This window comes from Anser brachyrhynchus, assembly GCF_964034855.1.
Source record: "Anser brachyrhynchus genome assembly, chromosome: 3".
NCBI classification, from domain to species: domain Eukaryota; kingdom Metazoa; phylum Chordata; class Aves; order Anseriformes; family Anatidae; genus Anser; species Anser brachyrhynchus.
The window spans coordinates 68920152-68937767 of record NC_137696.1 but is presented as its reverse complement, the minus strand read 5'-3'; the positions used below and the strand labels follow the sequence as shown (position 1 = coordinate 68937767).

At 43.0% G+C, this 17616-nt stretch overlaps 1 protein-coding gene across 2 annotated transcripts in view; it reads left to right on the top strand.

Moving 5' to 3' along the window:
- Positions 1 to 7915, top strand: part of RSPO3 (R-spondin 3) — a 61028-nt gene extending 53113 nt beyond the window's left edge. For both annotated transcript variants that reach the window (XM_080586838.1, XM_080586836.1), the window contains one exon: positions 6860 to 7915. In XM_080586838.1, the coding sequence (XP_080442964.1) occupies positions 6860 to 7053 (194 nt within the window). In that variant the 3' untranslated portion in view covers positions 7054 to 7915. The remainder of the gene's footprint in view (positions 1 to 6859) is intronic.
- Positions 7916 to 17616: the final 9701 nt, after the last annotated feature.

Genomic DNA, 17616 nt, shown 5'->3' with positions numbered 1-17616 from the left:
AGGTGGAACGCATGGCTGTGCCTATCCTGGCAAAGGAAACAGTGCCAGATCCCCAGCTTCCCTGGCGCTGGTGCTGGATGGCATTGCCAGGCCACATCCACGCTGTGGGCCACTCAGCACTCAGAGCAATTTGGCATGCCGAAAAAAGCTTTTTCTCTGCTTCCAGAACTGAGTGGCTCAATTCAGAGTGCCACATGGGAACAGTCCCTGGCCTGGGCTGGCTCTCAAGTGTGCCAGGGAGGTGTTGGAGGCTGGCCCGTGCCAGGGACCTCTCTAACCACTCTACAGTACAGATGGCGGGAGCAGTCCTCCAGATGGCTGTGTTTAAGTGCTAGTGGACATGGTTAAGAGTATAGCTAGACTAGAAATACTTCTGAGCTCCCAGTGATGCATCAAGGTGGGATTTTCCCCTTCCTGGCTTCCCCTCCGACATCTCAGCAGTGCTCCAGGTGGTGAGCGTCACCCACTGGGAGCAGAGCCACAGAATCACAGAGTGGTTGAGACTGGACAGGACCTCTGGAGGTCTTCTGGCCCAACCCACTGCTTTGGGGGCTTCCTACCTTGCACTCTTGTGCTTTACGTGAGCTTCAGAGCAGTGGGGTTATATCTGTATGTATGTACAGATATGTGTATTGCACGCACACATTTCTGTTTGCATGCACACACACAATGCTAGCCACAACTGAAGGTCCTGTACTGAGGCAGAAACTGATGACCTGGTCCGTGTTATAGTCAGCATCAGCAAATCCACTTTGGGATCGTCAACATAGCCCAGTACAAAGTCATGTTCATTTAGGGAAAAAGCCATTCTGCATTGCCTGCACAGGGATGCATCCAAACATTTGGATTTTATGAATATCTTACGAATTGTCAGGTTACATTAATGCAAATATCATCATAAGTAAAGCCAAGGAAAAAGGCTTCTCTTGTTTATCCCTCTCTTCAAAAAACTCTGAGTAGAAATTTGAGTACTAAAGAAACAAGTTTCTTTGGGTGTTTTCTCTCTTTTTTACTATTGTACTAGAAAGAGTTCAAAAGTCTGCTGAGGCACAAGCATCTGTCTCTTATCATGTATAACTTTTCTTGATTATTTCTAGAGAGGCAGACTAAACATGAGTCTCTGACATAATGCAGCATCACATTTTTATTTCTGGTTTGCTCAAAAGCCTGCACCAGCTGAACTAAGTCTCTAAAACGGGCTATATTTATCACCTCAATCTGGGCTAGTGGGAGGATTTGGATTATTGGTGCCTATAAAGAAAATCAGCTATTATAGATTTCTGCCAGTATCCTGAAACTTTAACAGGGAAAGATTTTTTGGTACCAATCACTAATATTTCCAATCTTTCTGTTGTCATCTGATTGCATTAGTGTTAAATGAGAATTATATGGTGATTTTGGACAGTCATCTACCTTTTTGCAGAATTTAGAAGAGCTGTAAAAATCAAATCCCATCCAGAAGTCACTGTTAAAAATCTCAGTGCAAGCTCAGCATAAAGGTTGGAGGGAGAACACCACTTTCCTAAATACCAGCATGGTGTATGTCACTTCCCATCCTAAACAATGTGGAGCGGTTTTCTGCTCTGCTAAATAGCCATGAGTTTCCTGTCTTTGGAAACACTGTTGAGATTTTATAAGCTGTGGGATCTTATAAGATGCAAACTGTTATGTAATTATAAAATTGCTGTTGTTAGCACATTAGTGCTGATTAAAACAAGGCTGCTAAGAAATTTCCTCAGTCCCAACAGGCAAGTGCAAAGGAAATGGATGCCCACGGGCTCTGTTCTGAACAGACAGCAATAAATGCCTCCACAAACAGCAAACAGAACTCATCACAGAAATACTCCTCCTCCGTCTCTCTTTGACTGGAGGATATTCTTGTATTTTCAAGCGCTGACAATGTCTTTTCTATGGCACAAGAAAGACAGCTCCAACCCATTCCTACTGCAGAGTTCAGTTCAGACCAGGGACTTTCCATAAGCATTGCTTATGACCTCATGAGTGTAGCAGTGCCATTTCTCAAGCAGCCCATGGAAGAAATGATCCCTTCCTAATTCCCATATGCCTAAATGGGATACAGCTTGCTCTTGCTCTTTATCTGTTACAGCAGCAACTTCTGACATCTCCTGCCTCAGCATCATTAATCTGCTCAGCCTCCTTCCTTTCCCCTCTGCCTGCTTTATGCAAATGGATGCTGTGTAGGCCTGATCTATTCCTGTATTTAGACAGTGTTCTCATTCCCCGTCATGTGCCTGCCTCAGCATTGTCCTTTCCTTGCAAGGACAGGTTAGAGCACATAACGTTAGTAAGAATATTTTTCAAGTGAATGCAATTTAATAGTCCAGAGGCAAATGAAATTTTCAGAGACAAATGAAGTTCAAGGACCCTAAATTTCATGGAAACACTACTGTGGGTCTCAGGCTCCAACAGCCCCTCCAGTCTGCATCTAGAAAACTATTTTCATTTTCTAGAGGAGACGGGCAAGTACATTAGTCACCAAGTCCCCTAATGCAGCTGCTCAACCGTATGTCTGCATCATCTGAGGTATCTTGGGGTATCCAAGGACAGTGGATACAAAAGGACCTTAGCTCCTTTAAATTTTTTACCCCTTGCTTCAACAGTTGGTGCATCTTCAAGAGGAATAAAAGCAAGGAGAGGAAATGAACTGAGCCACGTAGCACCTAGGTGATTCTGAAATTGGTAACCCTTGCCATTTTGGTCACCTGTAGATGTAGTGATTATGAAACAGGGCCACCATACTAGGAAAGAAATGATCGCTGATAAGAAAGCTATGCTGTTTAAACTTCAGAAGCTTTACCAGATGAATCAGCCACTAATGGCTTGTGAATGAAAGGACAATGTCCTCTGCACCACTGGGCAGCTGCAGCTTTGGAGGCTTGTTATCTTGGCAAGTAGTGTGAGTACATGCTACAGCTTGTGTTCCAGAAAAAAAAAAAAAGTGTCACTTTTCGTGGAAATGAGAGTGAGCTGTCCATTTGCATAACACAACATGACTGGATTACAGACAGAGCTGTAGTAAGTGATTTTAAAGCCTGGGGCATGGTCCTCTTACTGGTATCTTCACTTGGCACAGCTTCTTCCAGGTTATCATGCTGTCGTCCATGCAGTGCGGTGAGGAAGGGGTGACATCCCTAACTGGACTGAAAAATGTCTCAGATAGGTGGGAAGGAGCAGAGACGTGAAACGGTGGCACTTGGCCCCCCGAGTTTATCCCCTTGCTCTGTGGGGTACTGAGGGGCAGCAGCACGGGTGCTGACCGTGCTCCTGCAGCAGGGAAAGCGCTGAGGGGTCAGCTGAGGCTGTGAGAAGTGTGAAAGAACACTGTGGCACGTTACAGCTGTGGCTTGTGGTCTCTTATTATAGCCCTTCAGCTGACTGCAGTGTAGTGGGGAGGATTTTGTGGTCCGTGGTGACATGCACAGTGGAAGTGCCAGGACCCTTCCAGATAGGGGCTTATTACGTAGGTGCCTGCAATCCCTCCAGATGCAGCTCTGGGACTCCTCTTGCCCCTTCTGCTCTCCCAGGGTAAATTTATTCACGGGAACGATCTCTCCAAAAGAAATACAATTATCCCCAATGCCTGATGCCAGACTCTCACCCCTCTTTCACCCCATGAGACCTACCCTGTGACATCCCCCCACCGAAGCAAAGCAGCTTGCACCATCAGATATGATGCCTTCTTACTGTGGTTTGGGGTTTCAGTGCCCACGGAAGGGAGACGTGAACAAATATGATATATACGATATAAATATAATATATATGAACAAATGTATGTCATAACTGTAGCCAAATATAACAGGGTGAGACTAAGGGACAATGCCTAAAGATGACAAAATCTGGAACCTGCAGTGGTTATTCCACTTCAGCCATGATTTTTTTTAGGATGTACAGAAGTCCCAAGTTCTCCCGAACTGTGACCAACCTTTGTTCCTTTTAGTCCACAAGATGTGTTATAGATTTAGTGGAAACCTCACATCTGATGCAATAATGCAAACACATCTCTGAAATGGTCTGGTTTGCATATTTAAAGATATATTCCAGCACGGATTACATAAATGCAGATGTGGGGATTTCTGAGACCGTGGGCTATAAATTAGATTAACAAGAACTCAGCACCTTTAAGCTGCTTTGACATGTAATTATATTGTTCTCTGAATTAATTTCACCATCTGCATTTAATTTGAACTACTGCACTTCTCAGCATTACGGCATGTCTGTAGATTTACTTCAATATACAAAGCTGTAGCATTAGAAGTAGCAAAGCATCTCCCATCTACAAGAAAAGACTGCACAGTGCCTGTAGACTAATTCCTCCAGCACAGCTGGCCATACAAAGTTTCGGTTTTGGAATAAAAGCTGTTTTAATGACGAATTAACTGCTTCACACAGCTATGTGAATCTCACGAACCCACGAGCAAAACATTCGCTCGGAAACATTTGGCGGTCTCCTATTTAAAAAGATTTATCCCCCTATTTTTTTTTCTTTTAATTTTTATTTTATTTTGCTATTTCAGAAGGGCTCGTTGACCCGCCAGGAGAGGCAGCTCACCTCTCCCCGGGACCCCGCAGCCCCCGGGACGCGGCGATGTCCCCGCACCGACCGGCAGCGATCGCGGCGCGGCACCGGAGCGCCCCCGCGCGGCCGCAGCTCGGTTCCCCGCGCCCCCCGACCGCCCCTTCCAGGGACGGGGGGCTCCGGCTCTGCCCCTGCCCCCCTCGCCTTGGCGTCCTCAGTGTAGAGGAGCTCGGGGGCTGGAACGGCCCGTGCTGTTCCTGCGCTTCTCACCCGGCCGAACTCCCGCGTTTAGGAAGAGTTTTCACCGTTTCTGTGCCATAGAAAAAATATTCGGGAACAAATCTCTGGGAAGAGGAGAGCATAGGTATGAGCAGGGAGGGGGATACATGCAGGAATCTACCTCCGATTGCACCCCAATGCTAGCAGATATCACGGAAAGATGTCATTGCTGGGAGACTCTTCCCTCGGGTACACGCTGAACCAAGGGCTGGGCAGCATAAAATGGAGTAACATCACTCCGACGTAAAACCTCCAATTTTTGAAGTTGTGGTGGAAAGACATAAAAAAACCAGCCCAGACAAAGATGGCCCTTCAGCGCTCTACCACATTACCCGAACAGCACAGAACTAGAAGACAGACCTTTCACAAACTTCATCAATATGGACATATTGGCATTAAACCACACATAAAACTGCACAGAGGACTCCACATTAGTCATCCTCAGAGCAGAGGAGAAGTAGGACTGAGTTCTAAGTACTTACCAGAAATCAGTTTAGCTCATCCTATGTAGGTTGAGCAAAAGAAAAAAAGCATGCCTAGGTGGGTCTCTAGCTGGATGTCAGGTCTCCCTCAAAACTTGCAGACATATAGTCGTGTGCGTTCTTTATATATTCACACACAGATATAAAAATACATACATCTTGATCCATGACAGAAAGGGAAACCATTAAGCATCTTTCCAATGTGCTTAAGGAATTGTGGCTAGGAAGTCACAGCTGAAGGATTTTGGACAATTACCAAGTGAACAATGTCAAACACTGAATGCCTGGACAGTTTCCATTCAAGCAACATTTCATCTTGGGCCAACTGTATTTACAAACCACTGGAATGAAATTCCATACTGTCATTTATCCATTAGTCGGAGACAGCGTTACGGCAGGGTAAGACGTGCACTCACTGCTGGGTGGAGCTCTCCCAGCAGTGGTTAGCTCTTGCTGAGCCTCGCATGCCCATCCTGCAGGTCTGCCCTGCTCACCCCTAGGTATCGTAGGTGGCACTGCCAAATCCAGAGAGGGATTCTGCAGGTGTGTGTGTGTGTATTGGGGTCATATCTGACTAGTTACTGAAAGTTTGAGGAGCCATTTTACATTTAAAGCTTTACTGCGTGTTTCAACAGTGACAGATGAAAAAATCAGATGTTTGTCCCTGCTTGACTCAACAGCTGCATCTAAACTTTCCCTTGCTCTCCAATCGCAGAGTTGGTCAGGAATGAAGAACCTGTAAAATATCCCATTCTATGCTACATGATAAGAAGAGGGTACAGTGTATCCTCACATCTCAGTCTTACTCCTTGCCGTCTGCCTTTTCCTCTCCTCCTCTGAATCTCTCTCCCTTTATCTGACCTCCTTGACCTTGGATGGTAGAGTACCCCTACTCTATCTGACCTTGGATGGTCATCTGTTCTCAGAGCAAGCCACTGCCCTGAGCCTACTCCCCTACTATGACCTACTCCCACAGAGCTCATTGAGGTGTCAAAAAATCCCAGTTTTGGTTTTTGGAATGGGAATAGTTCCAGGTATTCAACATCCTCAGCCACAAGAGCTACTGTCAAGTTTGTGTAACTACTCCAGCATTGGTGTAGGAAAGCCTGGGTTATCTCTGCTGATATTTCAAAGCAAAAAGTATTTGTGCTGCAGTTAAGAGGGATAGATTATTTACAGTAGTATTGCAGTTTATACAGTTTATAAAGTTAGACCAGTCAGTTAGTGCAACCTGGCTTAGGCCACAGAAGTCCTCAAACCTGCTGTGTTTTGGTGGAGTATCTGGAGCTGTGCCCTTGGCTGTGGGAGATGGGAATATATTTATACCAGCTCTAAAACACTGTGACTCTCCAAGGAACTTCCACCTCTTTGCTTAGAGTCAGATGGGAGGTGTGAGGCCAGCTGCTGAATTTAATGGTTTGGTGAAGAGTTGGACACTTCCAGGCACTGGTACTGGTGTCCAGCTTCCAACGGGAGGTGCTAATCCTGGGCTTTACGGGCAAGGGAGTGAGAAATTGCAGCAGCCTGAGCAAATCTTCTAACGTCATCATTTTTATTTCAGGGAAAAAAAATAGGGAGGAGAAAAGAAAAAAGTCCAACAAAGACGAAAGTAAGGAGACAAGACAGGAAAGCAAAGGGCGAGTAGCCCGAAGACAGAACCGAGAACAGAGGGAAAACAACAACAAAACGCAGCCGAAGAAACGAAAAGCCCCCAATAAAGAACAGACCCTGGCACCCGTCGACACTGCACATTAACAGCCTTCCATGATTGTTTAAGTCTTATGATGCTGCTATCTCTACCAGACCGCCCTGACAGGTGCTCCAACCATTCAGGCCGCAAATGGACAATGCTACCAGTTATTATTAAACTCTAAACAACATTCCAAATACTTCCTATATTCTCCAAGCAACCATAGTTTATTAAAGAGATTGAGATGAGCCAAGAAATAAAATCTAAAAATGGGATACTTTAAAACTGTTATATTATATGCTTCCATGCATCTGTAAAAGGCAAATAAGAATTTTTGTATATATTAATAATAGGGTATAAAATATAGCAATATAATAATGAATGACATTCAGATGAACAATGTTCTTTTTCTTTGTAAAATATTTTTCAAGTTATTGTTTAAGTATGAGGCAAGAGATATGTCTAAATCAAAGATGCAAATCGTATCCCTTCATATATTGTACATAAATATTATGAGAAGGAGGAAAACATTTCTGAAGAGCCAGTAGGAACCCAAGGTTTTATAACCTCTGGTGGAGCAGAGTGGATTTGCTTGTGGTTCCCTGGTCCGCGCTCCAGACGTGGGTGAGAAACACCAGGGGAAAGCCTGCAGGGCTTCAAAAGCTGAGGGAAAAGAAGCAGAAACATCTGCAGCTTTGAAGACTGAATCCCTGAGGCAGAAAGTGACGGTGCTGAGCTTGAATAGTGCTCTTATCTATGGGACAACACAATGTTTTCTGGTCTAAACAGTGGTACAGTGTGTGCTGTTTTATGCTTTTTATACCTATGTGTAACTTAAGTCTACATTTCAAATCTTCTGGTGAATGACAAATCGTATTTGTAGGAGACAATGTTGAGTTAATAAAAAAACAGAGAAATAGACCACGTAACCCTCTTTGTTTTTCACAGTGATGCTGTCTGCTTTTCTGCTGGAGGGAGTGGGGGGGAGAATTTAGTAGCTTCATAGAGAGAAAAGGACACAACTTCAGCCACAATGTTCATCTAGTGAAAGAGTACCCACAATCATAAGTCTATTGATGAAAAGAATTTATAAACTTCTGTCCAATTTTACTTAAATTCTTGTCCTAGTTCTTCTCTCTGACAAAGTAGAAGTGAAAATTTCCATTGCTCAGAGAACAAGCAAAACCTCTGGATATCATTCTAGCTATTTCAGTGGCTAGAGTGACCCTCAAGAGAAGCACAAGCTATACTATATGCTGCCTCTCTGCTCAGAAATGGATTTACTTTTTGCAGAAAAACACTGAGGAGCCAACTCATCACATTTGCTTTGTTGCCACACTTCTCCCAAGGGTAGATTCCATAGGGGTAGCAGCTTGCCTAGTGTGGTGTGTGGTCTAGAAAACGCGGCAGGCAAGCCTTCCTAGCCAGTTCCAGTCCCTACTCATTAGCTCTTTCTCACAACGATTTTGCCTAGACAGTCTGTCTTGGACATTGAAAAAGACCCTACCCAACACTGACTTTTCAGTGACTTCTGGAGGAAGATACTAATCATCCAACCAGCAACACAGGATAGTTTCCTACATTCTGCTTCGTAAGAACTTTGTCTCTTAATGATATGTGTATAGATGTAGTACTCTAATAACACGGGTGTTTAAGGCTCCCACAGCTTGGCTTCATCTTTCATGAGAACTAGTCAAAACTTTGTGTAACTGGTCCCAGATTGTGTGCATATGTCGTATTTTTGCTGGTGAGAAGAACTAAACACTAAAGGCTGAGTCTTACAGAGATGAGTGTCATACGTGTGTAACACTCCTCGTGTACAGCAACGTCTGAATGGATGAGGGAAAAGTGGGGTGTGCTGAATGCCTGTGCGAGGCACCCAGCAGCGGAAACTTGAAGGGAGGTGCCTCTCTGCAGGTTCCCAGCTCCGCCAAGTAAATTATCTACACTCTTCTTCGCAGTGTGCTGGTCTCTGCCTCCCACCACTGACCCTGACAGCAGCAGTTTTCCTCCACCAGCATCTTCTCACAGTCTTGGCAGCACCAGCCGAGGAGAAGCTGGTGTCAGAGAAGTGGAGGGTGCAGGACCTGTGCTCCACACTGAGGCTCCAGGTGATGCTGGAGGGAGGCAGAGAGAGGGAAGGGGAAATTCTGCCGCTGCCAGGCTCAGGTATTGCCACCAAAAGATGAGGTGCCAGCTGCAGTTCTGTGTGGAGAGGGACTGGCATCGCAACAGAAAGCAGCATTCGGTGCTTCGAGCTGTAGCAACTCATCTGTCTGGGGTGCTGTGGGCAGACAGGGATGTTTAGCTGCTCAGGAGAAATATACTGCTCAATTTACTTCCTCCAGGGACAGGCTGATGGCCAAATGAGCCATCCCTATGGATACTTCAAACTAGACCACCAGTTTGACCGCATGAATAACTGAACCCAAGGGCGCTTTTTCTGCAGCTCTTAAAAACAACCAGTAGGATGGTGTCTTCTCCCTGCCTTAATTAACATAGGAGTTAAATGTCAAGGGGCTTTCAAATGGAAGAATGTCTCTTGAAAGAATTACAAGCAAAACCTATAAAAACAAACAAGAGTGTTCAGAGGGGAATTAAAAAGAGGAAAAAGCAAAATAAGGGAGCTAAACCAAGAATGTCCTTGATCTCAGATGTTTTTTGCTGCATCATTTGGAGGAGACAAAGGAGTGCTATGTATCTAGCAAAGATAGACAGAAGACTGGAAAAGCAGTATCAAGAGCAACAGGTTGAAGGAAAAAAGAGGGCCAAAGGAAGAGAACTGAGGATACAAATGTGAGCTTTGTTGTACACTGCCATATAAACCTTTATTAGAAACTCCAGTGTGCCTCTCCCTTCTTACGCAAGTGGCAGTGACAAGTGAGATGGCTTGTCTTACCAAGAGCAGGACTTGGAATACTGCAACCTTTCAGCAAGGGATACAAATGTAAAAGGAATCTGGCTTGTGGCAGTAATAATTTATAGCAAGAGCACCTGAAAAACCATGATACAACTTTTCCTGGAAATGATCAAGGAAGCTGCCGTCATGTTGTTCACTCCCACAAGGAATAGTGTTTGATAATATTTCTGGTAGCCATGGTGAAGCACTAAAAAGTACATCCAACTCATCTGGGCAACTACGAGTTTCTCCAGCCCTGGCACTGAATGGAAACTACACTGACTGCAGGTGAACTGCTCCATTGGGACTACCAAGAAACTGAAGAATACGGGTCTTTGTAGGTCAAATATATTGCAATGGCACTCACAGCCCACCAAGCAATAACTATGTGAAATCAGGGGTCGATGATCTTACATGTAAAGTCATTAAGAGCCAATGGGGAGTCACATGACCTTACTGCAGAAATGCTAATTAAGTGCTGCACATAGCTGTGACTAAATTTGTGTGAAATTTCTTTCCTGACAATTATTTCCTGGTCACAAAAATACCTCAAAACCTTAATAGTCAATTTTAAGCAATTCCCAGAGTCACGTTATGAACAGAGTAGGATTATGAATGATTTTCTCAAAATGGGGACTAGTTGAACAGGTGTTAACTCTTGGCCAAATTCACAGTGTGCTAATTATTAAAGAACAATTCTGGAATAAAATATCAAGTATCAGTTATGATCAGTAGGACAACACAAATGATGTGCTGTTTCTGACAGTAAAACCATTCAGAGAATTATAATTAGCAAAAAGAGAGAAAATTTCAAAAAAGCCACAGTCATGGCCCAGGTTCCAGACCTGTCTAAACAAGCTGTACCTGGTTCCCTCACCTGGCTCCATGTTAGTGAACACCTGAATAAGGGAATCCAGTGGTAAGGCGTCATAAACAGTTAAAGCTGTGAACTGTTGAACCCTTCACTGAAATTGTGCCAGCAGCTTTATTCTGAGCCACCACCACCACCACGGGAGAATTGCTGGGCTGATCAACGCACTGAATAAATGACTCTCCCCTCAGCCGGGCTTTGCTGCGTGCGGTAGCAGCGGCAGCAGAAGGACCCACCAGCAGAGTGGGACCATCACCAGCCAGCCCTCACAATGAAGGTCTTGTGTCATGCTCTCTACCAACTGCCTCTGGATATTTGTGGTAGTTATGCTGATGGGAAAGCAGCACATGAATATTGTTATTAATTCAGAAGTATTCCTCTATAGCCCTCATGAGTCACTAGCCCTCATCTCTTTTTTGTTTCTGTGGTTTTAGGCTCTGCAGCTTATTGAAGGCTTGACTTTATGATGCAGCATGAATGTACAATGAGTCTTGTACTTAATTGCTATGCATTGTTATTTTCAGAGACAGCACTGGGTTTCATCTGTATGGTTCACATGATGTTACAATAATTCAAACAATAAATCTGCATAGCATGACATAAGAGATGATTACGGGAGTCGCTCCTTCCTTGCAGTGACGTTCTGCAAGCAGCAGTTAGAGCTGCAGTTTCAGGGTAGCTTAAATCCAACAGGGAGGGCTTGGGTGGTACCATCACATTTCCAGGCTCACATCTGCTATCTCACTGCCGTTACTTAGCACAAAGTTTACACATTAAGGATCTTGCACTCTTAGGCAGCAAGAGTGCTCTGCAGTTATACACCCCTCAAATAATTCTTCCATACGGCCTCTTGTTAAAGGGGGATTAGCCCTTTCCTAGCATTTTGTGATAAACTGATATCATTTCAACAGATGATAAGTCAGCATGTTTGTTCACCATTATGATAGCCCATCTGTGTCTTACATCTTTCTCTCCTAACTTAGCTGTGATATTTTTGTGGATTTAGGTCTGCTCTTTCACCTCCAGAATGCTAATTGTATCTGCCTTTGAGAAACTAGTGCATGCATTGATTTGTTTGGCACAGAAATTTATCTTTTTCATGTCTGGATGAAACTTTTGTTGATAATATTCTCTAAAGTATTTCAATATACTAATAATGTCCACATCAATCCCTCACACTCAAAGACGGTCATTCAATTTCTTAAAAATAAACTCTCTGCACTCCTGCAGAAGGCTGGTTGGAAGATCATCTTGCCTGGGTAACATTTGTTAACCATCTTTTTAGATATAAAGCTGTCTGAGAATGATCATACACATGTCAGCAAGAAAACAGACCTTTAAGGAACTTTGAAACTGGCCATCTGGTGCTCCTCTTTAGAACGTACTAAGTATTTCCTAGCAGTCATCTGAAATGTACTTCAGTGCCTTGTGGCTCTGTTTCCATCTCACCCTTACCTTATCCAATCTGGGCTGTTCATGGGAAGGTTAATAGGAGGTAGGATATTTCCACCTTGTTTTCTCAATACACACGCAAGTCTGCAGTTACTCTGTGTGTGCATCTACATTACTCTTAGCTCAAGGCCACTCCAGTGAGTGGATTCGTTTGTGGGTCTTTAACCATTTTCCTTTCTGACTAGCTGCAATACCTTCTGGATTCCCTGCCTCTGTCTGAAATTTTTGGAGCTCTGGTCATTGCGGTCACGCAGATTTGTCTCACATTCACCTCTGTTCTTGTTTCTTCCTTCTGTCCCCTCCAATTCAATCCTAAGTGTCCTTTTCTTATTCCCTTTCTTCTGCACTAACGCTGATCCCTCCTTCTTCTAATCCGTCTTCTTTCTTGGGTATTCTTACAGGCACATCTGCCACCCGAATGACAAAACTCTCCTTGCATTTGACTTCTGAGACTCCTCTTTCTTTTTCCTTCTGTTTGCATCTCTCCCATGCTTATCTTAATTCAGTTGTTTCATTTTATGAAGGCTAGGAAGTAAAGCAAAACCAAACGGTTCCAACACAAGGCTTCCTTGTAATCAACAAGTCCCAGCCTGGGGAAAGGAGCTCTCTTGGATTAAATTTCCACACACTTTTTTCAGTAATAAATACTGTGGAGGAAGAAGAAAATGCAAGCACCAAAAAAATAGGATGCAGTATAACAGGAGCAAGAGGGAGAAAAGCTGTGAGATGGTCTGGCACCTTTAAAAGGGTGATGTGAACAAAATTAAGCTAGCAACAGCAACCTTTTTTTTTTTTTTCTTGTATAATGGGAATAAGGCACGAGGATAAATGATCCCAGAATGAAACAGGTTTCTGGTTATTTTATTCTTGATGTGCCTATAGAAGGAAAATGGAGGAAAGGCAAATTAAGGCAGATACAGGAACAGAGGGTTGACTAGCTAAAGGAAGAGACTGTCAAACATACTCTCATGATTATTTAATCTGTGCATGAAATGATCTCTACTGATTCATAGCCTACTCCAGCATACCCAGGGCCAAGCAGGTTAATGAAGTTCTACCAATGTTTGTACAGTCATTACCCAGGAGGAACCAGTAGAGCAACCAATGTGTGAAACAGGTTTTCTTCCAGAGAATGAGATGAAGGAACTGCTTTTTTTGTGTTTGTTTCTTTGTGTGCATGTGTGACTGAAAAACAGGAAGGTAGCTCCTCTTTCTACCTTATGCTAGAGCTGGTTTCATTGATGGTTTGATTCTTACTGTGTTATCAATGCACTGTATGTCTCAGTCCTTAAAATAGGCTTCTATGAATAAGGAAAAGATGGATAAAATTTCATACGCAAGTCAACACAACCAGTGCAAGGGTATGTTCTTTTCTTATCAGAACTGGCACATTGTCTTATTCTGCTGTCAAAGGTACAAACTTTGAAAAACATCTTACAGAAAAAGTGTAATTCAAAACTATAGTCTTTTTTTCTTTTTTTTTCTTTTTCCCACTGTGAGACTTTGCTCATACAAAAAACCTCCAATGAGTAAATGACAGCAAATCTGTCATACAGGTACTCTAATAATTCTGCTCTTTGAAACAAAACTGATAGTCTCATACAGCAGGAGGGGACTAACAATGGGTAAATTACATAACACTTGCAGATGTCAGCGTACCAGTGCTAGTTATTGGAAAAGCAATGCCCAAAATATTAAAAAAAAAAAAAAAGCTCACCCTTTCACCGCCTTTTCTCCCTACTGTTAATTCTCTGCTAGCTAGTGGGAGAGTATTTGCTTTTGCAAGCAAGAGACTCAATAGCTGGGAAGGAGCTGTCACTGTTACTAAACCAGGAGATCACAAGGCATAAGGGCACAGTTCTGTCACTTTTGGTGATGATGCCTCTGTCAGATGTTTATGTTTTGCTGCTATGCTGTTCATTAACAGTACCTGAGATATTACTGCTCTTCCCGTCTCTCCCTTCCATTGAAGAGCAACTTTGACTTTCCCGGAGTGTGATGAGCACCTAGTTTTTCCAGATTCAAGTTAGCTTTTTCTAAAACCCATTCCTACCCACCAGCCCCTGCCCCAGACACCTTCTGTTCAGCAGATGGGCCGTATGCAGGATCGCTAACTCCACTCTGCTGACAGCATGACTTGGAAGCCCCAGGTGCGTGTTGTGCACTGGGGTCAGGGGTAGAAGGACTGGGCGAAGACAGGGTTTTGGATCACACTTATCTAAAAAAAGGAACACATTACATGAGCCACCGTTACCATTACATGAGCCACCAGTTTTAAACACCTTGAAATCCTGAAAGGGAGCATTTGCATGTTAATAAAGTGGTTTGCATTATTGTCTGTCTCTGTCTATTATTCTCTATCTGGACAAATCTTATAGCAGTATCTTTTGGTGATAGCTCTCCAGATGATAAGAACAAGCACGTACCCTACTCTACAAGAGTTCTTTTATTAGCTGGCATTATTAGCTGGCACTCCAGTAGTGCATCAAATGATGTAATTAGCATCTCCGATCTGTGGTTTCTTTTCACATCCTGTTTCCTACACCCTTACATTTGCTGTGCCTAATGCATTAGTGAAGTCTAGACATATTGTGCTTGCTGCACAAGGGAAGGAGAAAAGAGAAGCAAGACTTCTCAAGTTAGTTGAAATTTTGCCTGACAGATCATTTTCTTGTTTTGGTTCATTTTGCTTTGTTGTACAAGGGAGAAATGTCAACATAAGATAATTTCTTAAGCACATGCACCCTGAGACCTACATTTTCAAAAATAATCCCTGGGGAAAGAAAAGACGGTAATTAAAAGTAGGTATTTGAAAGTCAGCTGGGCACCTTAAGCTGAGATTCTGGTACACCATTAGGGGGCCACCTTAATATAAGATCTTAAGAATGAAGCTCTTAGAAAGACTTTTATTTTATTCAGGCGAGGAACACTCGCCCAGGGATAAGTAAGAATTCCTTGCAATTTTCTCATGGGTCCTGCAGAATCCTAGGAGCAATTTCATACATTACAAAACGCAGGTCCACTGCACTTTAGTTACTGTCAGTGGGTGGTTAAAAAGCACAATGTCCACATTGTACCTAAGCTGGAATTAAAGAGGTATCAACTATTTTTCAATATAGAAAGCTTTGTCTTCCGACTACAAGAATAAATAAGTCATTGGTCAGGAATGCTGGATACTTATAATTTCAGGCCTATAAATCCTACTTAGTGTGTATTGCAACCAGCTTTTACTGAAACGTTACTTCATAAAAATCACACTAATAGCACTAATAGCACTGTATTATTTATTACGAAGAGTTAGAGCTGCAGAAGCATCCTCATCATCCTTCAGCTACCTTCCCTTGTGGGAAAGCAATAACTGCCATGGCTTGAAAAATGGCTGATAGTACCACGAGGAATATCAATTTGAAAAGTGGATGTTCTTTGCAAGCTATAAGGCAATGAGCAACACAAAGCACCTAGATAGAGTCTTATTTAGAGGATACATTGACACCACTGCATACTTTCTTAAACAGGTTTTTACTTTTTTTTTTTTTTAATATAGAGACACAGATCTGCAGTTAAGGTTTCTTTGCATGCCACTTTTATGTAAGCAATAATAATGAGTAATAATTCCATATAAAGCTGTCAGCACAATTCCATATAAAGCTGTCAGCCTTGCATGAGCTCTGCTGCCAGGCCATGAGAAGTGCCTGGGCTGCTTTACCACTTCCTTGGTGTCTGGCTGGTCTGAAACACAGGCAGTGTCTCTGCTCAGTTAAGCACCAGAACAAGTCTCTGGGAACAAGTCCTCAGCCAACAGCTGAACGTACCCATGGGTATTTGTGAAGCAGCAAGATGAAATTCAAGAAGGAAAATACAGAGCACCACATACAGAGGAATGAGGAAAGGCCGTTTAAGCAGCAGTGGTAACTCTCAGCTGAATGGAAGAAACGGTGTCATGCTATCAGAAAGCAAGCAACATCGTACTGGCACACACAAGCAAGGATGTAGCCTGTAACATACAAACAAAGCAATTCTTCTGTTCTTCCTTACTGTTAAATGTCCCAGCTGAAGTACAGTGTCCTCTTAAGGTATCACAGTTCAAGAAAGAGATGGTTTAACTGGAAATAGTTCAGGCAAGAGCACTGAGAATGGTCAGAGCTCCAGCAAAATGTTCCGTGAGGAGAGAGACTCGGGGCTCTGGACTGCTAGGCAAGAGAAGAGAAGATGGAGGGGACACATGGACATACTTCAGGTATGTACCATTGTTCATTCAGCACGCACAAGCTAAAGAGATGTTATGCTTTTGAACTACAGAAAGGGATATCAGGATGAGGCATTAAAAACAGTATTGAATGGCAAAAGGGGCAAGCCAGTGGAAATAATGCTATAAGGAAACTGTGGAGCCTCTGTCAATAAACCTCAGCAAACACAAGTTAGAAAAATAGCTATTAAACAACAAGGGTGTATGGTGGTGCTGCATTAGAACGGAGGGATGGACTATACTATCTCTTAATGTTTCCTTTTCCCATCTTTTGCTATGAGTCTCTCACATCTAAATCTATTTATGAAGCAGATAAAATATATATATCAACACTGACAAGGATGAAATGGGTATGGCCATGAATGGGAATCATTCAGAGGACAGCTGCAGGAAAATGAACTAAAGGAGTTCTTTAAAAGTCTAAATCTCATTTCTCTCTTTTCTGGTTATAATAAACAATAACACCCACTGAGGGCAGGGAGCAAAGGAAAATGCAACACATGCCAAACACTCTGAGAAAGCTACCTAGGTAAAACGAAAATACCGCTTCCATCCCATCTGTTGCCAGTTTATAATTTTACCTTTTATCAGGATATGCAGTGCCTGTACTCCCAGTTTCCACATTCATACACTGAGGAAAATAAAACCACACAGCTTTTCCTATTGCTTTCCAAATAAAATTTACTCTCCACGTTTCTCAGTGACTCAAATGAACACTGAAGCCTCCAAATTCAGAAGACAAATATAAAACATAAACTCTATAAACTTCTTTCTTACAGGAACAAAACTTATGCTGTCGTGCTAGGCACCTGTCAGCTAGTTGTCCCAGCAACTTGTCAGCTTACTGGACAGTTTCATCCTGATCTGAAAAAAATATATATATATATATGTTCTGTACAAAGTATGCATTTGACAGACAGATCCTGGCCTGCCAATCAGCACGTACAGAGAGCTCGTGAGCAGTGGCAAAAGTAGGGTTACTGGGGAAAAGGGGAAGGGCTGCGGTCAGAAGATGTGAATTCAAAGGCAAATAGGCTTCCTTATTTTGGTTGCTCATGCAGTGACTTGTTTTGCTTTCTGAACTTAAAATTTGTAATTTGTCTTCACGATTTTGGAGGAGAACAGGAAGGGTGCAGACAACCAAATTGCAATTTCTTAAA